This window comes from Felis catus, chromosome A2, assembly GCF_018350175.1.
Source record: "Felis catus isolate Fca126 chromosome A2, F.catus_Fca126_mat1.0, whole genome shotgun sequence".
Lineage (NCBI taxonomy): Eukaryota > Metazoa > Chordata > Mammalia > Carnivora > Felidae > Felis > Felis catus.
The window spans coordinates 36,290,466-36,318,268 of NC_058369.1; the positions used below are offsets into that span (position 1 = coordinate 36,290,466).

General features: G+C 41.2%; 1 protein-coding gene across 2 annotated transcripts in view; it reads right to left on the bottom strand.

The window, feature by feature from the left end:
• Positions 1 to 2,385: 2,385 nt before the first annotated feature.
• LMOD3 (leiomodin 3) overlaps positions 2,386 to 27,803 on the bottom strand; it is a 44,625-nt gene continuing 19,207 nt past the window's right edge. Inside the window, exons 2-5 of one of the 2 annotated variants that reach the window (XM_045051852.1) lie at positions 16,210 to 16,332; positions 15,429 to 15,752; positions 11,189 to 12,604; positions 2,386 to 2,768 (exon numbers count right to left, since the gene is read on the bottom strand). In XM_045051852.1, coding sequence (XP_044907787.1) covers positions 2,742 to 2,768; positions 11,189 to 12,604; positions 15,429 to 15,722 — 1,737 coding nt within the window. In that variant the 5' untranslated portion in view covers positions 15,723 to 15,752; positions 16,210 to 16,332 and the 3' untranslated portion in view covers positions 2,386 to 2,741. Of the gene's footprint in view, positions 2,769 to 11,188; positions 12,605 to 15,428; positions 15,753 to 16,209; positions 16,422 to 27,803 lie in introns of both variants that reach the window. The other variant, XM_006928927.5, reaches the window with a different exon arrangement.

Sequence of the window (27,803 nt, forward strand, 5' to 3'; positions counted from 1 at the left end):
CTCAGTCGGTTAAGCGTCCGATTTCGGCTCAGGTCATGTTCTCACAGTCCGTGAGTTCAAGCCCCACGTCGAGCTCTGTGCTGACGGCTCGAAGCCTGGAGCCTGCTTCGGATTCTGTGTCTCCCTCTCTCTCTGACCCTCCCCCTTTCATGCTCTGTCTCTCTCTGTCTCAAAAATAAATAAAACGTTAAAAAATAAAATAAAATAAAAACAAGTTAAGGGGTACCTGGCTGGCTCTGTTGGTAGACCATGCCAACTCTTGATCTCAAGGTTGTGAGTTCGAGCCCGACATTGGGTGGAGAGATTATTTAAAAATAAAATTTTAGAAATTGAAAAAACCAAGTTTCAAGTGATGTTACATCTTAGGAGGGTGACTTATCTATGTGCGTACGTTCCAGAGGACACTGAAGAAGTTAAAATCTTCACCTAATTTTTAGGGTAGGAGTCGGTTGATGGAAAAAGCGTAAGTAAGCTGTTTTACCTGTCTCTTGACAAAATCTGGGCACTGAAGCAGTAAGCTATGAATTTGAATCCTCTTTTCCCTTTGCACATCTAAGAATAAATACCTCTTTTAGGACTATTAGCACTCGTTGAAATTCCTGACTTTATTAATACTGTGGCTATACAAACAAAGGCACCGGGCTTTCAAGAGCTTCAACTACTAACAGTAAGCTTTTAAACATGTTTAGAGCACTTTGCCCAACAGCATTTAGCCTCTCGATGTAGAATATGCTAGACACAAAGTTTTATTTACAGTAGCCCTTTCTTAACCTGCTTTGCATGCAAGGATGTTTTATAGAAACAGTAACATTGGAGGAAAAAACCTCTCAGCCACTGGCTATTGTAAAACCTGATTGAAACTACAGCTATTCAAATGTGGATACTTTTGCACACACTAAACTACCTTTACACTTGATCTTGGCCAAAAGGCCGAGAAGCGATAAACTACCTTTAAAAAATGTAAACACCATATTTCTTTCCCATGGCCTGTCCTTCTAAATAATGTATTTTTTAACTTTCCCAATTAGGCCTATTCTCTCCTAGCCTGTTTTGCTTGTTATGTACCACCCATGATTATATAAAAGGAGAAAGAAGGCAGGCACAACTAACTACTCACTTGGGTGAAGAAGAGAGAAAAGGCATCAATGTGTGGTTTTCTAATTTCTAATGTTCACGCCACTTCTATATAAAAGATTCTAAGGGTGCCTGGGTGGCTCAGTTGTTTGAGGGTCTGACTTCAGCTCAGGTAACGATCTCACGGTTGGTGGGTTTGAGCCCTGCATGGGGATCTGTGCTGACAGCTCAGAGCCTGGAGCATGCTTCGGGTTCTGTGTCTCCCTCTCTCTCTGCCCCTCCCCCCACCTTCAAAAAATAAAAAAACATTAAAAAAAATGTTTTGAAGTCAGATTCTATGCATCTAGTGACTAGAATGGATAATTAAGGGCTCTAGGAACTTGGAAAGAGGAAAGAACACTGGGTTTGGAGTTGTCTGGAAGATTTTTATGGAGGATTATGACCTGATCTGGTCTTTAAAGATGGGTAGGCCTTTTGTAATGGAGAGCAGGAGGGAAGTGTTTTGAAGGTGTTCTACAGAAGGGCTAACAAAAGCAAAGGCATAGGCTGTGCATGAGGATGTCTTATCAAAAGGAGCATAAAGAATCTGTGGCAAATATGACTAAATCGGAAACAGACAGTGGAGGGCCTTGACTAATACAGTAAGAAATTAAAAGCTAACCCTGTAGCAAATTTCCTTTAGAAGATTTTTGAGGAGAGCAACAAGATCAAATTAGATGCAGAGACTAAACACATATATGTGTGTGTGTATATATGTATATGTTTTATATATATTAGGTAAAACTAAAAATTTGTCAATAATTATTTATACAAAACTTTTAACAAAACAAAACTAACATGCTCTCTGCCTTTCTCCCTCTATATATGGAAACAGAAGTATATGCGTGTATGAGTATGTATATGTATATGTATATGTATATGTATATGTATGTGTGTGTATACATATACGGTTTGTTTTTCCCATTGCTTTCCCTGGAAACACTATTTTCTCCATGTCCTGTGCCTTAACTGCTCTGCTCCTCACAGATAAACACACACACACACACACACACACACACACACACACACACACATATCCCTTTCTGAAGTATGATCCACCAGGGGAATGACCAAGAGAGCAAGCTAAACAGGGCTGGGGACTGAAAATCCTCACATGATTCTCCAGAGAAGAGCTCATTCACCATTCTTCCATTTCAAAGCATCAGCAGGTCCTGGAGCCCAATTCACCATTCACATATCCAGAGAGTGAAACATGATTTGTGCCCTTTAAGATACCATGCAATGAATTACAGCAGGAGATGGAGGGAGAAATACTTAACACTTCTATAGTATTTATTGTTATTTTCCAGAAGAAAGCAAAACAAACGTTTACGAAAACAAAAATCTCTTTGAAACTTCTGTTGCTGGAAGCGTGACTGCATTTTTATCTCAGTCACGCAAACTGATTGGACATAGAGAATGGTGTCCCAGAATAGTAATTTTCTTATCTCCTCCTCCCTTTTCAGCCCTTATTTTGCCTCTGCCTTTACAAAATGCTCCTATCAGACGTCAGCCCGTTCCCGCTTCCACCACCTGGCTCCAGAAGTATGCTGCTCAAAGAGTCTCCGAGCTCTGATACAAGAGTCATTATCTCAGATCCTTGCTCTTCCAGATGATTCTGTTGCCACTTACGCCAGCTCTTTTGGCAGTTGCACCTGTGGATTGAAGTAGTTGAAGAAAAGGGAGAAAAAATCAATCTTGGAAATTCAAGAGTTTTACAGCAAAAATGACAAAAACTTACTATGTGTCTGAAAAGTTACAGAATGGATGAGAAATTGGGGCCAGAGAGCCACTCACATTATAATAAAACAACAGTAGCAACCACAATCACCATTCAGTGGGCATTTACTGATACCAGGGACTGATCTAAGGGCTTGAAGCACATGGTGAAGCATATTATAAAAACAAAAGGGCAGATGTTGGAATCTGCCTGGTTCAAATCCTGATACTGGCACTCCTAGCTGTGTGGTGCTAAACATCAGTTTTCTCCACTGTAAGACGACAGTAACAGTATGTGTCTAACAGACAAGGCTATTTCAAGGATGAAGTGATATAATACAAGCTAGTAGTCAAGATCAACACTTCAAAAGCAAGGCTATCATACAATAGCCTTGTAAGGAGGGAACAGGCTCAGAGAGGAGAAACAATTTGCCCCGCAGCTAGTAAGTGACAGAGCAGGATTTGAATCGAGATCTGCCTGATATCAGTACCCAAGCCTTAACCACAAAAAAATACCACCACAAAAGTATAAAGCATATATTCTTTTAAAAACTGGTCTTTCTGGGGCGCCTGGATGGCTCAGTCAGTTAGGCATCCGGCTTTGGCTCAGGTCATGATCTTGCGGTTCACAGGTTCAAGCCCTGCATCGGGCTCTGTGCTGACAGCTTACAGCCTGGAGCCTGGAGCCTGCTTCAGATTCTGTGTCTCCCTCTCTCTCTGCCCCTACGCCACTGACACTCTGTCTCTGTCTCTCTCTCAAAAATAAATAACATTAAAAAAAATTTAATAATGGGGCGCCTGGGTGGCGCAGTCCGTTAAGCGTCCGACTTCAGCCGGGTCACGATCTCGCAGTCCCTGAGTTCGAGCCCCGCGTCAGGCTCTGGGCTGATGGCTTGGAGCCTGGAGCCTGTTTCCGATTCTGTGTCTCCCTCTCTCTCTGCCCCTCCCCCGTTCATGCTCTGTCTCTCTCTGTCCCAAAATAAATAAACGTTGAAAAAAAATTTTTTTTAAATTTAATAAAAAATAATAAAAACTGGTCTTTCCTTCTTGAAATGCATTTCTAATTTGAAGCTCAATTAAATTTTAAAAATAAAACATCACTGGGAGAAGCCCTAAGGCAAAAAAAAAAAATTACAAAAGAGTAGGAAAAGTCTGACTGCTATTTTAGTTTTGCTTCATAGGAACAACTTAAATATAAGGCAAGTTGTTAAACACTTTCAAGTGGTGTTACATCTTAGGAGGGTGACTTACCTTGCATGCATGTACCTTCCAGAGGACACTCAGAGTTTGTACAATAATGACTAAGAATGTTCCTCCTCCTATTCCCCATGTCCACCTGCCAGCGTGATGAGCCATCTTGGCCATCTGCTATGGCCCCTCCTACAGGCAGTTCTCTGCCCATGACCTTTGGCTGGAAATTTCCCAACATCCTGCCTCCTGGGGAGACTTCTGATGGGTTGCTGCTGCCTGCCCAGCCTTCAAACCAAGGGGTTCTCCATGTGCTTTGGCCCTCTCCCTCCTGGTGTCAGACTTTCAGGATGCGACAGCTGTGACAGCACTTTGGTAGGGCTCAACCATGGAGACACCGACAGTAAACACCAGTGAGCAGAAAATGCACTGCCCAGTATTTAAAGCGACTACAAAGTTGCAACAAATAACTAGAACAGTGTGTTCTTTGTATTGTTGAATGGAAAAAATCATTTTACATAATGTTATTATTTACATAATGTTATATAATGTTATGCATGGGAGGGTTCCAAATTAATAAAAATATTTTAAAAAGCAGAATGTGGCACTGGCCCAACAGAGTAAACCCAGATACATATTGATATATTTAAAATATGACCACATTGGCAATTCACTGTGAAAAAGAATGATTCATTGGTTAGCTGTCATTGGTCAGCTCGTTGGAAAAGAAATAACAAAGGAGGCTTTTTGCTCTCTATTTACTTCTAAAATTTAACCCTTTAACTCATCTGTAATATGGAATCTTTTTTTAAAACCAAAAACTACACGGGCACCTGGGTGGCTCAGTCGGTTAAGTGTCTGACTTTGACTCAGGGCATGATCTTGCCGTCTATGGGTTCAAGCCCTGCGTCAGCCCTGTGCTGACAGCTCAGAGCCTGGAGCCCACTTCAGAATCTGTGTCTCCCTCTCTCTTTGCACCCCCCCCCATCTCACGCACGCACGTGCTCTCTCTCTCTCCCTCAAAAATAAACATTAGAAAATTAAAAAAAAATCAACTACAAATGCAGGAATAAAAGATGGGCAAGTATCTTAGTAATCTCCAAAAGAAGCCATTTCTAAGCAGAACACAAAAGACAGAAACTATAAAGGAAAAGATAGCTAGCCTCGCTGTTATAAATACCTAAAACTTACAAAAACATGAGAATCAGCATGCAGTACTGTTAGGGGTCCTGTTCCCCCCTTTACTTGTTGGTTAAAACTAGTTTAAGAAAAGTATGTGTGGAGAGCATTACATAAGGCACACACATACATACACTCACAGAGACTGGGCCGGGAAGAGAAGATCCATCTCAGTAGGGGTTATTTAACTTGGCATGTGGATGTGAATTCCTGCTCTCAGTCAACACCTCAGTGGGTATCCAGGACAGAGACGAGGAAAGACTAGTTTGAGGAATTCACAGTCCCCTAGGAGACCTACACTGTACCCTTAGGAGGGCTGAACCTGAAGCAGAATGTGGGAGATTCAGTAAGAGAGGTGCAGATTAAGGATAATGGAAATAGAAAGGGAAAGTATTCACTACTGGTAACTTGTTTGGTTTCTTTTGTTGTAAGAAGTCGTATTTGAGTCAAGCCTGTTGGGATAGATTTCAACAGATAGAAATAGAATTAAAGGTCATTTGAGTAGAGGGTATAGAGGCAAGGAAGGAAGTTCCTTTAGGGGAACTGTTAAAAGATGTGGTTTGTCGTGGAGGTCACGGAGTTGTGACCATCAAAGTGTGGCATCCAAAAAAGTAGCATCGGCATCGCCAAGGAAGTTGACAGAAATGCAAATTCTCAGGCACCATCTAAAACCTATGGAATGGGGCATTCTAGAGGTGGGCTCAACAATCCGTATTTAGCCTTCTAGGTGATTCTGATGCATGCTAAAATTTAAGAATCACTATCACAGACTTCAGAAACGTTGTATACCATAGATTCTTTTCTACACTAGGTATTAGGAAATGGCAGCTCTTAGACTAATTCTGTAAGCATAGGCTCTTTCTAGGGGAGTTTGAGATGTGACATAGCTTTTTCCTATAGAGAGATATCCTCTAAAGGAGCAAAAACAATAAGGCAAGAAAAAAGTTGTTGAAGATAATGCTGGGGCTTTAGACCTGAACGCGTGAGAGAACGGAGAGAGCGTGGAACACTGGGAACCAGAAACACAAGTAGATCTCAACTCAAGAGCTTGGCTTGGGGACAAATTGAACAAAGTAGTCAAGAAAACCCCAGTGATCTAAGGGGAAAGAGAGATCCAGGGAGTGTCCCAGATTATGTGACAATTGAAACAAAGGGAAAAGATAAAAATAGGAAGGAGAAAATTGTGAAAGGAGAGAATCCCGAAATCCTAAAGAGAAAGAAGATCTTGTTAATGAGGCAAAGAAGAAGTGGCTAGAAATAAAGATAAAGACTCAAGAGTCTATAATGTTGCATCTTATAATCACAACAACTGCCAATGTGTCATTGAGACTTTTGGCTAACCAAGGCTGCTTAGGATATTATTAAACTGAAGTCTTTCCGAAGGAGAAATTTAGCTGTGTTTTTAGGCAATTGAGGGGAAGCAATCCAGGAATACATAGGTGAGCCCAAAGTGAAACTGAGTTAATGTTAAAACGCCTTTTCTGATTGGCACTGAAGCTTGTGTAAGATATAAATGCATTTAGCCTCGGTGAATTAAATTGTCGCAGATGGAATTTTATTTCAGGGAGAAGTACAAAGACCCATCTGGGATGGTAGGCAGTGAGTGGTCCACAAAATTTTCAAGATGAAAAAAAAAATCATACATTTGGCAGGGAAGGATAAGCCTGCATAAGCCTAACATCTTTGTTCTGGGCTGGTATCACACTGACTAGTTATTAACTTATAGGGAAAGGAATTAGTGATTATCGAATAAATTCACTTTGCTAGACAAGACAGAGAGTTTAAAAGCACAGCTAAAAACAAGAAGAGAAGAACCTAAAAAACTCTACTGGAGCCAACTAAGTCATGCAAATGAGTGGAACAGGCCAGGTATTAGGCGGTAGGGAATGGTGGAGACAGAAAGACTCAAGAGTCCATCATCTATCTCAAGGGAGAAGCCAATCCCAGATCCACCTGATTAGTACATGCAAGTGCGAGTCCACTGTGGCCAGAGCTGATCCTTCCAGGGGTGCCAGATGTCTCGATGTTATTACGTGGTATTTTAAATCTTGTACAACAATACTCAAGCCAAACAATATAGGCCTGGAGCCTTGGCTGACAATCTGTCAGTTCTCCATCCCTGGCCCACAGAATACATACATTCCTCTTAAGCTGAATTACATGGGCGGCTTCTTGGAGGAGGTAGCATTTAAGCCGAGCAAGTGTACAGGTTTTCTTTTATTCTTTGCTAGCAACTTCATTTCAAAGTTCCCAGGCCAGACGCAAGCATGGGGACAGAATAGGCATTGAAATGAAAAAATACAATTAAAAAATACAAACTGACTACTTGATGAGATCGCCTCTGGCAAATGCAAAAAGAGGATTTCCAAGTCCACGAGAGGAAAAGAGCTAGTCTTGTTTTTCCCTTTCAAGATTCCTAAATAATAATACTAAATAATTTGTATATATGCTTTTGGACACTCAAGATTCCAGTGAGGAAGACGGGGAAAAAATCACATTTCAAAATTATTCTTTCATCTTAACCTCCTATTTGAAAACCCAGGGGTTTGGAGGGCATCTCTATCCACCAGCGTAAGCGTGGGGAGAAAAACCTAAAAACCTTTAGTTTAAGCTCTCCAAAATGAATGCTGTGACGTCCCCTTTGGCTGGCTGAAAAGATCCCTTTCTGCTCAGATTTTGTGATACCATCACCAGGGGCGTTTTCAGTGACATTTCCACAGTCCCCAGACCAGAAAGCGTCTTGCATGCCATGATGTTTTACAATAGCTGGTTGCAAATACAAGCACGAACACATCATGGCCTTGAACCCTATTAGCGCTTCCATTAACTGCACGGGCTGGCTGGGTTAGTAGAGCATGCGACTCTTGATCTCTGGGTCGCGAGTTCAAGCCCCACACTGGGTGGGGAGCCTAGTTTAAACAAAAGACTGTTTGGGCGTGCTTGGCTGGCTCAGCAGGGATAGCAAGCAACTCTTGATCATGGGCCCAAGCCCCACATTGGGTGTAGATTACCCAAATGAAACTTAATAAATAGAGTAGCTTTTGAAGAATGTCAAAGTTGACAAAATGTGATGAGTATGTACCAGTTCTTTGCACTATTTTTGAACTTCCGCAAGCCTAAAATGATTTCAAAATGACAAGAATAGCTTTTAAGATCACGCTATGATTCATCATGAAAGCAGAGATTTATCGTGCATGTAGCAAAGCACAAAATTTGATCAGCGGGGAGCAAAGGGACATTAGTGGAGTGAAGGTTTGTCAGTGGAATGATGCATTTTCACATTTCTGCAGAGCATTTTCCAGGACTATGTGGATGAAGTTGCGTGACATTCTGTATCTTAAATATATGCAAAGAGATACCTATTGCTGGCCAAACCAGGCAGCGGAAAGCAGGCAGAATTGCCAATCTGTTGGAGCAGATAAAAGACATTTCAAAGCAGAGGCCAATGTGCAAGGGCATCATTCAAAAATCACATCAGAGTTTACTTTGAAGCATGTTTCCTTCTCAGTGGACCGTAAAAACAAAACACAGCTTAAAACTGGTAACTTCCTAGAATTGATCAAAAGGGGAAAATGTAGTACTTAGCAGGGCATTGCACTTTTATAAATATCCTTGGGAATTTATTTTATTGCCCTCTGTTCTGGAATCTGAACTCAGAGTTGAATTGGTTTCAGCTGACCAAAAGGCAGAGTGTCCTGACTATAGAAATTACAAAACCAAGACCCTCAGCTCCATGAGGCCAAGAATGCACCTGTCTTATTCACCACAGTACTCCTGACCCCTCAGATGGTGCCTGACATGTAAAAAGTACTATGTAAATATGTGTAGCATTAATGAATAAGGGAATGGGTAGAATGAAACAGACTCTAGGAAAAGCAGACTCGCTCACTACAACACTCCCTGGGAAGGCAGGGAATTGGGTCAGATGATCATCTGAACTTGCTTATCTCTTCCACTCTGAATCCACAGGCCACCTCTAATGTAGATTGTAAAAAGACTTCCCTTCATTCTTTTTAGACTGTTATTTTCTGATGGTACAGCCTCCCAGGCAGCTCCCAGATGCTTTACCAATGACTGGTTGCACAGTAACAGAGCTAGTTTCTCTCAAAACAACAGTCCAATCCACCCCCTACAGAGGTCTGGCTGCCGGGGAGAGGAGCAGGTGCAGCAAGTCGTGATGTAGTACCCAAGGGCAGGCAAAGAACTCTTGCCTGACCTCATGGGACCTCTAGTGTTCTCACCCTGGCTTCTGCCCTAGGAAGAACCAGAATCCTACCACACAGAGGAAAGTCATCTTTGATTTGGAGGAATGGAAAGTTGTCAATTCTGCATTACTAGCAGATGGGAATAAGGAACATAGATATGTAGAACACATCTTGAAAAAATTGAGGCTCCCTATGATGAAATCATGTACAGACTATTCTGGCTGAATTACACACTAGGATTTAAAACTGGGGCACCTGGGTGGCTCAGTCGGTGAAGCGACCGACTTAAGTTCACGTCATGATCTCACGGTTTGTGAGTTCGAGCCCCATGTTGGGCTCTGCGCTGACAGCTCAGAGCCTGGAGCGCATTTCTGATTCTGTGTCTTCCTCTCTCTCTGCCACTCCCCCACCCACACTCTGCCTCTTTCCTTCAAAAATAAACAAACATTGGGGCGCCTGGGTGGCGCAGTCGGTTAAGCGTCCGACTTCAGCCAGGTCACGATCTCGCGGTCCGTGAGTTCGAGCCCCGCGTCAGGCTCTGGGCTGATGGCTCAGAGTCTGGAGCCTGTTTCCGATTCTGTGTCTCCCTCTCTCTCTGCCCCTTCCCCGTTCATGCTCTGTCTCTCTCTGTCCCAAAAATAAATAAATGTTGAAAAAAAATTAAAAAAAAAATAAACAAACATTAAAAAAAAAGAAAAATTTTAAAATAATACAGTTAATTATCAGCTACCTGTGACCTTGGGACACACACCTTTCAGATTCCATAAATGCTATCATAGTAATGACCAAAAAAAATTATTTCCTCAACTTAACCTGCAAGGAATAAAATACTTTCATGTATCAGCAGCAGCAATAGTGAATCATTGTAAATATTAAAACTGAAATAGTAGTTAAAACTCCATTAATTCATGGAGACACTAACTTGAAGTTTGACATTTGTCTGGCTGTCTAAAAAGTAAAGAATATATAAATGCAATTGTACGTAGTCTCTCTTCATCTACTAAAAAAGTACCAACTATCTTTAAACATTGTGGAAGCCCTCAGTTATTTACAAATAAGGGGCCTGATTTAGGCTTCATTCTTACTTATTCCTGCAACAGGTTCCTCAAGATCTCTGAAGGTCCGCTTTATGGCTGGGGCAAATAAAAGCTTGATCCTCAACTTGGAACTGAGCGTCCGAGTCAATTCTACCACTTTCTACCTATATCTCCTATACTTGGTATTTAACTTCTCTAAGCCTCAGTTTCTTTTTAATAACATGTGGAGACTAATAACACCATATAGGGTTGCTAGCCCTATAAGATAATTCATATCATCAATCTGGCCCATAGTAAGTACCTAATAAATGTTAGCTGTTAGTATTATTATTACTAAGGTGTACAGGTGTATGTATGCCCAAGAGGACAACTAGTAATTTAGGTCCCCTGGTAATGTTGATGGGCTTCTTCCAGTTAGTCACACTTATGAGAATGTCCTCGCATTTAAACAAGCAGGGAGGGGCACCTGGGTGGCTCAGTCGGTTAAGTGTTTGACTTTGGCTCAGGTCATGATCTCATGTTTCATGAGTTCGAGCCCCACATTGGGCTATGTGCTGGCAGCTCAGAGCCTGGAGCCTCCTTCGGATTCTGCGTCTCCCTCTCTCCCTGCCCCCCCCCCCACTCACACTCTGTCTCTCTCTCAAAAAATAAACATCAAAAACAAAAACAAAAACAAAAACGAACAGGGAATAGAGGTGGGATACACTGGCTGGTGCTTGCTCCCCATTCCTCTTTCCCTCTACTTACGGGTTTCAGGTAGGCGACATTGCTGTGACGAATGTCATTCAAGAGCTGATCTCTGGGAGTGATTTCCACCAACGGGGGCGGCCTATTTCTCGGCACTGGCTTCAGTGTTCTGATGACGTCTTTGAGGTTGGTTTTCTCGGGGGGTTCTCTGGCCTCTGGCATCCGAGATTTGCGCTGGATTCTCTTCAGCTTCACCACCCGGAAGGAGTCAGGGTCCGTCCTGTACTTCGGAGGCTGTGATGGCTTCTTCATCATTTCGTTCTGCCGACTGAAGGGGACTGCCTGGGGGTTGGGAGGCTGAGGAGGAGGTTGGAGGAACTCCTGCATCCTGGCATCCGGCATGGGTCCTCCCAACTTCTCCCACATTCCAGGAGGTAGCCCCAACCCGTTCTCCAGCATGGCTATCAACTTCCTCTGCTCTTTCAGTTGCTGTTGTCTTTGTTCCTCTTGTCTTTTCTGCCTTTGTTTATCCTGATTCCTGGTGAGCAGGTTGGTTACCACCATTCTGGGGCCCGGGAGCTCAAAATGGTAGCCCATCTTCAGGAGGGTGGTGTTGGCCTTCAACAGTCTGGATATTTCCATTTCGGCATGGTGACCCAGCATGTGCCTTTGATTGTGAAACCGAAGTTCAGTGAGCGTCTCGTTGAACTGGAGACACCTCATGATGGCCACAATTCCTTTACCTGTGATGAAGTTGGACTCGATGTTGAGAGTGGTGATGCTCCTATTTTCCCGCAACATGTTAGCCAAGGCAAACGCGGTGTTCTCATCGGCGCCCACGTTTGCCAAACTGAAGGTTTTGACGTGTTTGTTTTTCTTCATTGCGTTGACAAAGTCCAGTAACATTTCCTTGGGGATGTTTTCAATGTTGTTCAAATTGAGCTCCTTCATATCGGGATCATTCTGTCTAACTCTCCGCAAGCTCCCATCCAGGTCCGTCTGGTTTCCTGAAGGCCTTGCACTTACCTTTAAAAAACTGGTGTCTAGAGATAACTTCTTAGGATCTAATTTTGATACTTTCTTCTCGCTCTTTTCTTGGACCTCTGGCCTGTCTTTCTGTTCTTCGAATGCTTTCTTAGCTACTTGTGGGGAGCTGCTCTCGCCGTTTCTGATTTGCTCCTTTCCCTCACCTTCCTCTCCTCTTTGCGGCTTTTGATCTTCCCTGCCATCTCCATCCTCATCATCTTCATCCTCATCCTCCTCATCCTCCTCATCCTCCTCATCCTCCTCATCATCTTCATCATCTTCATCTCCTTCATCTTCTTCACCATCCTCCTCATCTGGTTCTTGGACATCGTCGCTGCCTTTCGATTCTCTTTTATTGGCTGGGATTTCATTGTTGAGCTTTTCTTTTAAATAGTGGGACACGTGTCTATTACCTGTGCCTCTTTCTTCATGCTGCTCTTGAGTGCCCACCTAAAAGAGAGTTTTAGGAGGGTTAGAACACAGGGCAGTGGAGAGATATGAAGCAGAGTAGTAGCTACTAGAAATAAGAAAAAGGTTTATTATGAAGTGGGGGAAAAAAAAACAAAGGAACTGTATGTATAGCATTCCGTTTGTATGTGTATACGTATATAAACACATATACAACGTATCAAGTTTATAAAATATTGGGGAAAAAAGTCTCTTGTAATGTTTACCAAATTAGTAGTTATCTCTTAGAAAGAGAGCTAACTGGGAAGGGAAGAGCACCTGGCTGGTTCATCAAGGGCGGGGGGTACAGGACTCCTGACCTCAGAGTTGTGAGTTCGAGCCCCACATTGGATGTAGAGACTACTTAAACAATAAAATATTTTTTTAATGTTTTTATTTTATTTTTGAAAAAGAAAGAGCACTAGCAGGGGAGGGGCAGACAGAGAAGACACAGAATCTGAAGCAGGCTCCAGGCTCTGAGCTGTCTGCACAGAGCCTGATATGGGGCTCGAACCCATGACCAGTGAGATCATGACCTGAGCTAATGTCGGACACCTAACCAGCTGAGCCACCCAGGTGCCCCAAACAATAAAATCTTAAAAAAAAAAAAGAAAAAGAAAAAGATAACTGGGGAAGGGACACATGGGTGTCTCAGTTGGTTAAGCGTCCAACTTTGGCTCAGGTCATGATCTTGTGGTTTGTGAGTTCAAGCCCTGCGTCAAGCTCTGTGCTGACAGCTCAGAGCCTGGAGCCTGCTCCGGACTCTGTCTCCCTTTCTCTCTGCCCCTCCCCAACTCACACTCTGTCTCTGTCTCTCTCAAAAATAAATAAACATTTTTAAAAATTAAAAAAAAGATAACTGGGGAAGGGAAGCATTTGGGTGATTTTTACTTTTTACATTCTATAATTCTCAAGTGTTTGAGTGGTTTCCTTTTTAAAACAAAGTATGCACACTCATTTTGTAAGCAAATATAACCTAAATAAAGATGAATTTTTATAGCCATACTACACACACAAACACACATTTTTTTCGGTTGTGTTTATCTCATCCCATATATTAAACTGAAACCTAATTTTGTTTTCAGATTCTGTCTTGTTTTTTAAAATGGTATTCAATTCTGGAAGTGACCCAAAAATGATTTGCTGTGAAAACCTCACAGGCTTATCTATCAATACATTGAACTCTTGGTTTTATATATAGCTGAATAGGCATTTTTGTACTCATAGTCCCGGGTTACAGAATAATTTACTTATTGCCTTCAACAATAAGAATTCCTTAAATTCTTGCTAACCTAATATAATGTGTACATCACGATACTTATCCTGAAAATGTAACATATTGTGGGGAAAATGAGAGCACCTTGGTATTTTGAAATATATCAAAGACCTAGACTTGGGTTTTTTGTTTTTTGTTTTTTTTTTCTTTTTTGGTCTCCTCACCTCTGTAACTGCCCTGGCAACTCCAAGGACAGGCTTGCTAGTCAGTTTCTTTTGAAACAAAGTATCTAGAGGCAGAGCCAGCTACAAAAGAGGGCAGGATTATTTAGATATTTAGCAACAATTGCTTAATGTAGAAGAGAAAATGGCAGCCTTTAATCAATAATGTTTATTAGATTCTTGCCCAACAATCAGGGTGCTTTCCTATACCACATGTGTAACTCGTTGGTGTCATTTCAAAAGCTCATGTAGCATTTTCAAGCAGTAACTTTCTTATCGCTTCTAACATTGTAGGTTGGAAGTCACAACTGACAAGTTATCCTAAAACCACCTAAAGCCTTCACCACTGCATTTCTCATCTGTCCCAGGAGGGGGAGCCAATCATCAAGCTGTTTAAATTATACCAAGGGAACAAAGTGTTCAAAGTACTCAATTATTTTTCTTTTTCTGAAATTCACATTCATATAGAATTGTCGTCTAGTCCAGTTGTAAAATATCTGGAGATTATACCTGAAACTGGAATCTGATCAAGCAAGCAATTTATTTTCTTAAGTTTAGTACATGTTTAAACTCTCCTAACCATGAAGATAGTTTATAACTTTCCTTAATTACAGCCTGCATAAGAGCAATGAGACAAGATATCTATATAAGCAGGCATAACAAAAAGAGACTTTACCTGCGGGGATCTCTGTCTTCTTCTTTCTATGTCATTTGTAAGTGGAACATTTAAAAAAGTATGCTAATATACAATCGTCTCATAGATTCAACCATAAATTCTAGTTTTCATATAAAAAACATATTTAACAAAGAACCATCCTTAAAACAACTCTTTCATAGCTATCAGTCTCTAAACTTACTACTGATAGCCAATAAGCTGTGTTAATATTGAATTTTTAGTTATTTAACTTGGTTAACTGTAAGTTGTGTGGTGGGTCTTCAGAGGGGTTTAAGACCTTGGCCGCTGTACGTGAAATACTGCATATGGATGCATATGCAGAAGGAGGGGTACAGAGTTTTCATCAGCTTCTTAAAACAGCTTGTGAGCCAAAAAAAAAAAAAGGAGTCAAGGACAAATGCTTCTCGGTTATGAGTTAATTCATTAAGTATCATGTCTGCAGAATACAGGCTTTCCTACACGGTGAACCCCATAGTAATTTTTTTTAAAAAAGAGACATTGACAAGCAATTACCACTTTTTCTTCCCAATTCTACCATGTAAGTGTTTCAGGAAGTTTCAATCTGGCATCTGATTAAACATTATGGATTTAACCTAGAAGAGGCAACACAACAAGAGAAAACCATGGAGTCTTGAGAAATGACAGTCGCAACACGGACACCTGTCGCTCAGGCCCAGGCAGCCGTTTCTCTGTTGTACACAAATCCCTGGTTACCTGGGATGGCACAAAGGTGACAGGGACACGTTCGTCTTCCAGCATGCGTCTCGATGCCTTTTGCCAATACATATAATCCATAAGAGATTTATGGTCAAAGTTTCCCGTGGGTGGCTTGTCAGTCTGATCCTTCTGAATCATTCCCACAGGAAGCCTGGGGTCAGGGGCCATGACTTCCATTTCCGACTGCAGTTTCTTTAGCTCTTCAGGGGACAAGTTGGCCAAGATTTCATCTTCATCAATCTCCTCATCAAACAGTTCCTCTTGATCTGAATTCCTGCTGTGTTCTGACATGATTGTTTTTCTCGCTATTTCTCTGTGTTACTAGAGAAGGAGAAATAACCAAAGACTCTCAAAATCATCGACTCTCAAGGAGTTCCCCCAGTGAACAAGCAATCCGGGTTAACGCTGCCTTGAGAGATTTTTTTCCCCCCTGAGAATCCCAGCAGCGTGTGCTGAGCAGCTAGGGGTGGCTGGAGCTAAGCTTATGCCGTATCTATATTAAGCAGGGCTTGACTGGATCGGGTCAGTTTATGGAACTACTCTGCCGCTCTCATTTGGCAACTTGAGTCAGCTGTGCAAATCCATCTGACATTTCAGTGCAGCTGCTTAGGTTTGCCAGTGAGTAACCGGTCTAGACAACCTCTGCAGGAATCAAATTAGCGCTCTTCCCGTGTGCTCTTACACGGTCATACCCAAATGCACGCCAGCCCATAAACACATACCCCAACCCCACAGGGGGAGACCGCTTCTTTGTATTTAGAGGATGAAAGCAACTTACAGTATTTTGGAAGGAAGATCCAACCAGCGACTTGAGTTCTGTTGAAGTGAAAAGTTCACTTGAAGGTGGAACGGGAGCTCTCAGGGTTTCCCTCTTCGCTACAGTGTGACTCTGGATGCAACCCTGCACACAGCAGAGAAGAGGTCTGGCTGTGTTACTCGTTCCCTGCGTAAGCTGAACCTTCGCAAGCTGTCCTTGTTTGCATCTAGATCCTGTGATCAAACAGATGGGGGCAACCAGCACTTGAATTTCCACCTCTAGGTGAGGAGTTTAATATTTTACATGATTTGTTTTTCTTACTAAGTATCCATCAAGCCGGGATAAATTAAAGTGGGTCACAAGTGAAAGACAAAGCAAAACAAACAAAAAAACAAAAACAACACCCAAACCATTCCAGTACTGGAAGAAACGATGAAACGATTTTTTGTTTTTAAATCTCAGAGGGCAATATGGCAATAGTTACTCAAATGACAAATGCACATTTTTTTGACTCGGCAATTCCACTCTTGGGAGTTGTATCCTACAGATAGACTGTAGATGTGGGTGAAGTGACAGGTGCACAGACTTACTTAATATAGCAAAGTACAGAACTTTTGTATACTGTTATTTGTATGATAAAGGGTAAAAAAAAAAAGTATGCATACATACACATTTTATCGCCATAACAGATCCTTGGAAAGATACACAAGAAACCATTACCCTCCATACTTTTGGAGAGAGGAGCTCCTTGTCTGGGAGACAGGGCTAGGAAACACTTTGCTACTGTATACCCTTCTATAATCGCCAACTTTGGGACTTTATGAATGGAATCCTTAGTCAAGCATTTAATGCTTATTTTAATGCTTATTTGTTGCTTATTTGTGCATTTATTGTACAAAAGTTAAGATGACACAGGGAAGTATAAAGAAAATAAAAATTTCCCCTTAGGGCATCACTAAGAGCTACCACTATTAACATTTTGGTTCATCATCCCACTCCTTTCTTCCAGGCATATGAACTAAATAATCTTTTGTCATCTTTTTTTTTTTTAACCTACAAAATCAGGATTTCTTCCATAGGATTTTTTCTACTACTATTACTACTTTATTTATCTATTTATGTATTTAGTGCATGGGAGTGGGAGAGAGGGCCAGAGGGAGAGAATCTTAAGCAGGCTCCATGCCCAACAGGAGGCTCAATCCCAAGACCCTGGGATCATGACCGGAGACGAAATCAAGACTCAGATGCTCAACTGACTGAACCACCTACATGCTACCATAATTTTGAATAGCAGTCTGTTAAGACTTTTTATATGGATATACCATACTTTATGTAACCTATCCCCACCTGTCGAATATTTGGGCTGTTTTCTTTTCTTTTTCAAGTTTATTTATTTATTTTTGAGAGAGAGTAAGCACAAGCAGGGGAGGAGCAGAGAGAGAGACACACACAGAATCTGAAACAGGCTCCAGGCTCTGAGCTATCAGCACAGAGCCTGGCGCAGGGCTGGAACCCATGAATTATGAGATCACGACCTGAGCTTACGTTGGGCACTTAACCGATTGAGCCACCCAGGCACCACTGTTTGGATTGTTTTCAGTGCTCACAGCACAGGAGTTCTTTAGTAAACATCTCATATAGTTAAATCATTACACACATGTAAGTTTATTTCTTTAGGATAAGGTGAATCCATTCTAAGAAATGAAATGGCTGGGTCCAAGAATACGAAGAAATGAAAGGCTTTTCATATGACTAAGTGATCTGCTCAATAATTTTTCAAATTATCTCCAGTACATATATATATTCCATTATTTGCCAGTTATATATATTACTATTCTAATATATCATTTATAGATATTAGATTTATAATATATATGATTATTCTTTAAAAAAATTTTTTTTATTTTATTTTTTTTCAATATATGAAATTTATTGTCAAATTGGTTTCCATACAACACCCAGTGCTCATCCCAAAAGGTGCCCTCCTCAATACCCATCACCCACCCTCCCCTCCCTCCCTCCCCTCATCAACCCTCAGTTTGTTCTCAGTTTTTAAGAGTCTCTTATGCTTTGGCTCTCTCCCACTCTAACCTCTTTTAAAAAAATTTTTTTTTTAACGTTTATTTATTTTTGAGACAGAGAGAGACAGAGCACAAAAGGGGGAGGGTCAGAGAGAGAGGGAGACACAGAATCTGAAACAGGCTCCAGGCTCTGAGCAGTCAGCACAGAGCCCGATGCAGGGCTCGAAACCACGGACCGCGAGATTATGACCTGAGCTGCAGTCGGATGCTCAACCGACTGAGCCACCCAGGCACCCCTGATTAAATATTCTTAAATATAAATATATATATTTATCATATTTCTAAATCTTGATTTTTGGCATGTTTCATGTATATAATATACATACACAGACATATACATATATACACACATGCACACACATATACAACTATTTAACAAAACATATGCACAAAAGGCAAACATGAGAAGTTTTAAATGGATGTTCTAATGTTTTCTTCCCATCCCAGGGATTTATTTTGAAACCCCCAAGGTTGAGAAGCTTTTCATAGACGTGGCTATATTACTCCCAAGAAAGGTATTACCAATTTACTGGAATGATCACTTGTAAAGTCAAGAACACAGGCACATAGTGGCAACACACTGTTGGCCTCTTGCCTGCAGGTCTTCCCATCAGCCCTATAAAAGGGACCAATACATTTAGCTTAAGTGGGCAGGGAAGTAGACCAGCTTCCACATAACTGATTTGCAAACCATTATTTCATAGACTTAGTTTGACATTGGTCTAAAGACACTTGACCCAGAAGAGTTTTGTGCTCAAGGAAGTTTGGGAAATGTGAAATTCTGCTTTTGCCTTTTAGAGATTTGTACAGCACCCGAGTTTTTAAGGCCTCAGAGAAATCACACACAAAATAAACCAATTTGTTTAACCCAGTATTTCCCAACCTAATTCATGCTACCACCCCAAGCATCATTTATTAATATCCTGTGCAAATAACTTTCTAAAATGCATACTTTGGGGAATACTGGTCCAAATATGAAAGAGGAAGATCTGGCAACAGCCTGCTGGATTCACATTCCAGCTGAACTCTTCAGTAACGATGTGCTCTTGGACAACTTATTTAGCCCAATTGCCTCATCATATAAAAAGGATCTGAGGGGCATCTGGGTGGCTCAGTTGGTTGAGTTCCAACTCTTGGTTTTGGCTCAGATCATGATCTCGCGGTCCATGAGATCAAGCCCAGCATGGGGCTCTGAGCTGATGGCACAGAGCCTGCTTGGGATTCTCTCTCTCCTCTCTCTCTCTCTGCCCTTCCCTTCTGCTCGCTTGTGTGCTCTCACTCTCTGTCTCTCTCAAAATAAATAAATAAACATTAAGGATCTGAAAATAGTTACCATATGCAATTATTGGGAGAACCAAATGAGATCAAATACGGATACATAAATTAAGTAGGATCGTCCATGGTACAGAGCAAGCCCTCAACAAGTGTTAAATATTACTAGTCTCATCTTTCATGGATCACCACAGAAACATTTAAAGAAAAACAAAGGCAATTATAAGTTTAATCCATTTTATAAACCATTTCCGCGACAGAAACCATTATACTAACGGCAATAAACAAAAGGGCTTTAAAACATCTTGTTGCTTTTACAGAAAGCAAAGGGCTTTTAGATGGGATTGTGTATAAGGAAAATAGAAAAACACCATCTGCATGTAAATATAAAGCTCTCCCAAGGAAAACGATCTGAAATTGTGGCTTATAAGCTCTCAGATGGAAATTCCGTTCTGGTGACCGAACGTTTTTGATGATCAAAAGCAGATTTAGGAAGTGCTGTAAAGGGTACGGTTTCAGCTACCTTCAGTCTCGCTGAATGAGTTTAGGAAGTGAGTACGGCTTTCCCAGCTGCTTCCAGTGTGCGGTTTACTCACATGCTGACTGAGAGGGTTTCGCTCGTGTAATTAGCCTCATTTGACACACAGATGATTTAGCCGTGCTTTCTCTTAATGATGTGGCCCGGCTGCCACCTCAGCAGCTTCTCACATCAGAATCCAACCACCATACCAAAAGCGAGCAGCCAGCTGTGCCACAACTCAGTTTTATCGTCAGGTAGGGCATCGGGGATCAGAATCTCCGGCAGAGGTTATTAACGGCACTGACGCCCTGTGGCCCGCAGAGAAGCTACTGATCCAGACTTGTCCGGTTTGGGTTCAGGAATCTGTATTTTTAAAATTTTTTTTTTCAACGTTTATTTATTTTTGGGACAGAGAGAGACAGAGCATGAACGGGGGAGGGGCAGAGAGAGAGGGAGACACAGGACCGGAAGCAGGCTCCAGGCTCTGAGCCATCATCAGCCCAGAGCCCGACGCGGGGCTCGAACTCACGGACCGCGAGATGGTGACCTGGCTGAAGTCGGACGCTTAACCGACTGCGCCACCCAGGCGCCCCAGGAATCTGTATTTTTTGAAAGCTCTCCGGGTGAATGTGATGTGTCAATAAGCCTGGGAATCACGGTGCTATTGCAAGCCACCCATTTTACAGATCAGGCTCAGAGAGCTTAAGGAACTGCATTCGATGAAGTTCACAACGCACACCCAAAACACAGCACCTGGGACTATGGAATAGTTTAACCTGAAGGTGCTTGCGAAAAGGCAGGGATAGGAGGGACTCTCTGACCTCCTCCCTGCCCCCAACAGGTCAGAAGTCCCTCCCATGAGAGGTGATCTCCCTTTACCCAAAGGGAAGGAGCACCCTTCTCTCAGAAGACAGAAGGACTCCAAGAGGAATCCAAACTGACAAGACTTGCTAGATTTCCCCCAGTTTACTACCTTGAGCTCATATCCTTTGGTCGGGTGATGTTTTTCCCTCATTTTCTACTCTTCATTAAACTTAACATAAAATCACTCAGGTTTAATGTTTCTTGGGGTCTTCATTTCCGTTTGTAGGCTCGTCATGTAAAACTTACATTCAGTACATCTGTATGCTTTTCTTTGGTTAATCTGTCTTTTGTCAGTTTACAAGGTTGTAGCTGGAGAACCTTGAAAGTAGGGAGAAAATATTTTTTTCCTCACTTGCACTAGTCATGTCGGCTCTATGCTTCAGTTTTTTTCTCTCTCTCTTTTTTTTAATGTTTTTTATTTATTGGAGAGAGAGAGAGAGAGAGCATGCGCGCGCGCGCGCGCGCACAAGTGGGGGAGGGGCAGAGAGAGAGGGAGACACAGAATCTGAAGCAGGATCCAGGCTCCGAGCTGTCAGCACAGAGCCCCTTGCGGGGCTCGAACTCACGAGCCATGAGATCATGACCTGAGCGGAAGTTGGATGCTTAACCAACTGAGCCACCCAGGGGCCACTGTGCTTCAGTTATTTCATCTGTAAAAGTGGGATAATATAAGGTACCTACTTTAGGATTTTTGAAAAACCTGAAAGACACAATCCGTGGTAAACACTTATTTAACATTAGTCATGATTACATTTTCACAAATAAATTGTATGGATTTTTTTTTCTGCCTAGAAAGTGCCCAATCCCTAAGAAATATTGTTCAAGACTGAGAAATAAATGGCTTTCAGTTTTATTCTTTCCAAACAGTATATGGAATACATGTAAAAGAAAGATGTAGGGGTGTCGGGATGGCTGAGTTAAGTGTCTGACAATGGATCTCACTGTTTGTGGGTTCGAGCCCCGCATGGCTCTGTGCTGACAGCTCAGAGCCTGGAGCCTGCTTCGGATTCTGTGTCTCCCTCTCTCTCTTTGTCCTTCCCCTGTTTCTGCTTGCTCTCTTGCTCTCTCTCCCTCTCTCAAAAATAAATGAAAATATTGAATAATTAAAAAAAAAAGATGTAAAGCTGGATACATTTATGAAAAGTCCTGATGGTAAGAGGAAGCACTTCCTCTGATCCATTTATTTTTCCATCCCACATTCATTGGGGATGGGGAACACCGTGGATAAGGCGCATCCTCCCACAGCCCCAGGCCCTAGGTGTCAATGAACCTGACTTCCATAAATGGTTTCCAAATGTTACTAAATAAATCAGTTCTGTCCTGTTTGTGGCCTGCTATTCTCTTGTGCAATTTCATCTGGATCGCCAACATTCTGCTCGCTGGCTGCAAATTGCCCGAAGATTTTGCGGGTGCGAAATAGATGGCTGGCTCTCTCCTCAAATTGCCCTGACCCACGGTTGCATTGCCTCAGGATGGACTCAGATTCGGGAGGCCCTTGTTTCTCTACAGCCAAAATACCCAGCCTGTCTTGCTTTTTACCAGGCCCCAGAGTTGCTCGAGTGACGGGAGGGTATTTACTATTTTATTTTAATTGTTTTTATAAGCCATCTCAAAATTGTGAAATTAAATTCATCGAATTTCGGTTTAATTTCAGTGATGACTTAATTCTATCTCTGAAGGGTGTGAGGACATGATTCCTACTGATACTGCAAGATGGATACTTTTGTGGATCTCATTTTACGAATATTGAAACCGAGGCATAGGCACTTGAGCTAAAGACTGACTGCCTCTCAACTCGGGGCTCTTAAGCAGTGTCCTCTGGTACTCTGTTAACTTCCTTATTCAGTCCCGCAGAAGTGACATCTCATGGTAGACTGCAGTCACACAGCACAGACAGCAATTGTTCTGTTTGTTGGTGCAAATTAAAAATGGCGACCACTGGTCCATTCCAAGTCATATAACCATCAACGGCAGTGCTGTCATCATCAACCCAAATACTCAATCAGAATGTTGACTTTGTAAGGTTTCCTGGATCAAACTGGTCTGGAGAAGGCTGGGTTAAAGAAAGCCAGAGAGATTACTTAGCCCCAAAGTTGTTCCCTAATGGGAATTGTGAATCTCTCGACTGAGAAGGTATTTGTCTTTTCTGAACTGATGACCGCAAAAAAACTTTCTAACACAGGACGTATTATAAGAGTCATGTTCCTCAGAATTCATTTTGTGACATGTTGATCTAACCAGGTCACATAAAATAAAGAAAACAGGATATACATGTTTCCATAGGAAAACAGGCCGGAAAAAAATTCTTTAAAATGTTCCAACTCCAAGGGGAGGCATTACCAATGCTTTTTACTTTGTTTCATTTTTTTTTTTTAATTTTTTTTCAACGTTTATTTATTTTTGGGACAGAGAGAGACAGAGCATGAACGGGGGAGGGGCAGAGAGAGAGGGAGACACAGAATTGGAAACAGGCTCCAGGCTCCGAGCCATCAGCCCAGAGCCCGACGCGGGGCTCGAACTCACGGACCGCGAGATCATGACCTGGCTGAAGTCGGACGCTTAACCGACTGCGCCACCCAGGCGCCCCTCATTTTTTAAAAATATCTATTTTTGAGACAGAGATAGAGTGCACACATGCTAGAGCACACATGCACTTGAGCAGGAGAGGGGCAGAGACAGAGGGAGAGAGAATCCCAAGCCGACTCTGTGCTGACTCGGGGCTCAATCCCAGGAACTGTGAGATCATGACATGAGCTGAAATCAAGAGTCGGAAGCTTAACCGTCTGAGCCCCCCTGGTGCCCATGTTTCATTTTTTGATCCAGCCTTTTCCACATTTCCAGAATAACAAATAAATGCTGCGTTTACATTTTAAACACAGGGAATAACCCCAGATAATCTTTAAGTCAGTTTCAGAACAACTGCCTTAGTCTTCTAATTTGGGCCATGAGTATCCTGCTAAAACAGGGAAAAAATAAATGCAGGTCTGATCAGACATGCAGGACAAAATACTTTAACCCTTCAATCATCAGCATCTTTTAAAACAACCCATTCATACTTTTCTGTGGCATGTGTAAATGCAACAGGCAATGTCAAGATTTTATTTTTGGATGCTTCACCAACATGACATTCCCCAACTCCTTTGATTAAAGTCCACATTCTCAAAGGCAGAGTTACTAAAAAAAAAAAAAAATTAAAAACTGAGAGCAAGCTCAAGATTTCTTTTGGGTTGTTTTGTTTTTTAGAGTGAAAGAGAGTGCAAGCAGTAGAGGGAGAGAGACAGAATCTTAAGCAGGCCGTATGCCCACCACAGCCTGCGTAGGACTCAGTCTCGTGACCCTGAGATCATGACCTGAGCCAAAACCAAGAGTCAGTCACTTGACCCACTAAGCCACCCAGGAGCCCCAGGCTTAAGATTTCTTGATAGATGTCTACAACACATTGTGCCGTAAAAAGATTTCTCCAATCAAGCTGCAGACTCACAATGCAGATTTAAGTACATTCACGCATTCATGTACATTCACCAAGCAAGGGTGATTGTGCCACATTGTGACTGTATGTAATGCCACTGAACGATACACTTAAAATGGCTAATCTGGTAAATTTTATGTTACGTGTACTTTCCCAAAGTAACAAAAATTAAGAATAGTGCAATACATTTAGGTAGCATATTTTATTTTGAAAGATCCTTACAACTTTCGATATTTAAAAATGTGTTCACAAAATGTATTACAGTGACCTGGAAACAACCTAAATGCCCAGCAATGGGGAACTAATTAAACTATATCCTATTCCTACCACTTAATACCACAAAACCTGTTTTAAAAATTGATATAAAGCTGTTTTACTATGGAATCTTGTCTACAGTTTATCGAGTGAAAATGCCTAATATTAAGTGGAATAATTTTTTAAATTTAAAAAGCATGTAAATATAATCCACATATATTTTATATATAAACATAGAAAAAAGCCTGGCAGAATCTATACCAATATGAAACGGGGATCCTTATTTTCTTCTTTAAACATTTCCAAATTAGGGGCACCTGGGAGGCTCAAATGGTTAAACATCTGACTCTTGATGTTGGCTCAGGTCATGATCTCACAGTTTATGAGAACGAGCCCTGTGTTCAACCGTGCCCGGCTCTGTGCTGACAGCACGGACCCTGCTTGGGATTTTCTCTCCATCTCTCTCTGTTCCTCCCCTGCTTTGGCTCCCCCCCTCTCTCCCTAAATAAATAAATAAACTTAAATAAAATAAACATGCCCAAATTATTTGAATATTTTGCAAGGATACATGTATTTTTATGATTAGAAAAACAGTAAACCCTATTTTAATGATATCCTGATAGGGGTCAATTTTTATCACTAAAATGTAGACTATTCTGTGGGAATGCAAGCTGGTGCAGCCACTCTGGAAAACAGTATGGAGGTTCCTCAAAAAACTAAAAATAGAACTACCTTACGACCCAGCAATTGCACTACTAGGCATTTATATAAGGGATACAGGTGTGCTGTTTCGAAGGGACACATGCACCCCTCATGTTTATAGCAGCACTATCAACAATGGCCAAAGTATGGAAAGAGCCCAAATGTCCATCGATGGATGAATGGATAAAGAAGATGTGGTATATATATGTACAATGGAGTATTATTCGGCAATCAAAAAGAATGAGATCTTGCTATTTGCAGCTACGTGGATGGAACTGGAGGGTATTATGCTAAGTGAAATTAGTCAGAGAAAGATAAAAATCATATGACTTCACTCATATGAGGACTTTAAGAGACAAAACAGGTGAACATAGGGAAGGGAAACAAAAATAATATAAAAACAGGGAGGGGGACAAAACAGAAGAGACTCATAAATATGGAGAACAAACTGAGGGTTACTGGAGGAGTTGTGGGAGGGGGGATGGGCTAAATGGGTAAGGGGCACTAAGGAATCTACTCCTGAAATTATTGTTGCACTATATGCTAACTAATTTGTATGTAAATTAAAAAAAATTAAATTAAATAAAAAAAAATAAAATAAAATGTAGACTATTCTATACAGGCCTGATCATGGAAGGGCTAGCATGCCCCCTGTTTTACTATGTTTAAGTGAAAACTTAAAAGTGGGTTATACCTGGAACTGATAGAACATTCTAGGTTAATTATACTTATATAAAAAAAAATAAAGTGTAAAAAAAGAATGGAGGAAATATTTTTTAAGGGGAAGACAATAAGTACATGGGTCAGGGAGTCAAATTATGGGGGAGGAACCTCAGCAAAATCAGTATTTTGAAAATTTGTTCACTACAGATTAAGTTAACTTATAGATTTTGACAAACTTTTAAAATAATCCTATTTAATATGTTTAGAGAAAGAAAATAGAACTTTTTTCAAAATAATTATAAATTATCAAACAATAAAATATGAAAAATAAAAATCTTGGAAATAAATAATATGGTTATGGGAATAAACCATACAATGAGTAGGATAAAGCCAACCTAGACACAAAGTGCATTTTTGAATGGGAACATAGAACTGACATGTTCAGAGTATGGTAGGATTACAGAAGACCTAAGGTACAGAGGATGATTCTAAGGCTCCCATATTTGTTTAACAGAAATTCCAGAATAAAACAGTGGAGAGAATGATGAAGAAGCAGCATCTGAAAGAAAATTATTGCTAATTTTCCAGAATTGAAGACTTACATCCTCTGCATAAAAGTGTTTTCTGAATACTGAGCAAAATAGGTTTTGAAATATTTAAAACCATCTGCAATTTTAAAACATCTGCATCTGGCCATACTTAGACAACTAGTAAAACTAGAGAACTCCAAAGAAACCACGAGAGAGAAAAGTCATTATCCACAGAATAACAAAGACTCAGAGTGACAGTAGACATCTTAGTCATACTAATGGGTGCAAAAAGTCAATAGAGTAATATCAAAAGATACACAGGCAAGAGAAGCACCAAATTCAGGGGAGTGGCTGTCCTTGGGCAGAGAGAGAGAGAGGAGTGAAAAGGAAAGGTAACCTAGGACCTCAATGCCAACTATGATGTTTGACTTGTTCAAAAAATATTTGAAGCAATGTTGATGGGCATGGAAAATGGCGCAGCCTCTATGGAAAACAGAATGGCAGTTTCTCAACACATGAGAAATGGAATTACCATATGATCCAGCAATCCCACTTTTGGATGTATACGGAGAACTGAAAACAGGATCTCAAAGTGTTATTTGCACATCAGTGTTTATGGCAGGCATATTCACAATAGCCCAAAGGGGGCTATTGAGCCAGCCCAAATGTCTATCAACAGATAAGTAGATGAGCAAAACGTGGTATATACATCTAATGGAATATTATTCAGCCAAAAAGAAGTAAAGTCATGTCCCGCAACATAGATAAAACTTGAAAACATTATGCTGAGTGAAAAAAAGCCAGTCACAAAAAAACCCAAACACTGTATGATTGCACTCATAGGAGGCATCTTCAGTGGTCATATTCATAGAGTCGGCAAGTAAAATGGTCATTGCCAGGGACTGGGGAGAGCAGGAAGTGGGGAGCTATTTGGTGGATACTGAGTTCCAGTTTTGTAAGATGAAAAACTCTGGAGATGGCCACACAAATATGTTAAAATACTTAACACTACTGAATGCACACTTTAAAATGAATAAGGTGATAAAAAATGGTTAAGGTCATAAATTTTAGGTTATGTGCTTATTACCACAATTTAAAAATTATCTGAAAACACGTTGAGTGAAAAATATTTAAAGCAAGTAACTTGACGATAAGGATGTGCCCACTATTGTTTATTACGTAAGAAAATATTTGCCAGTGAGGTATCTGATAAAGGTTGAGTATCCAAAATATATAAAGAACCTATACAATTCAACACC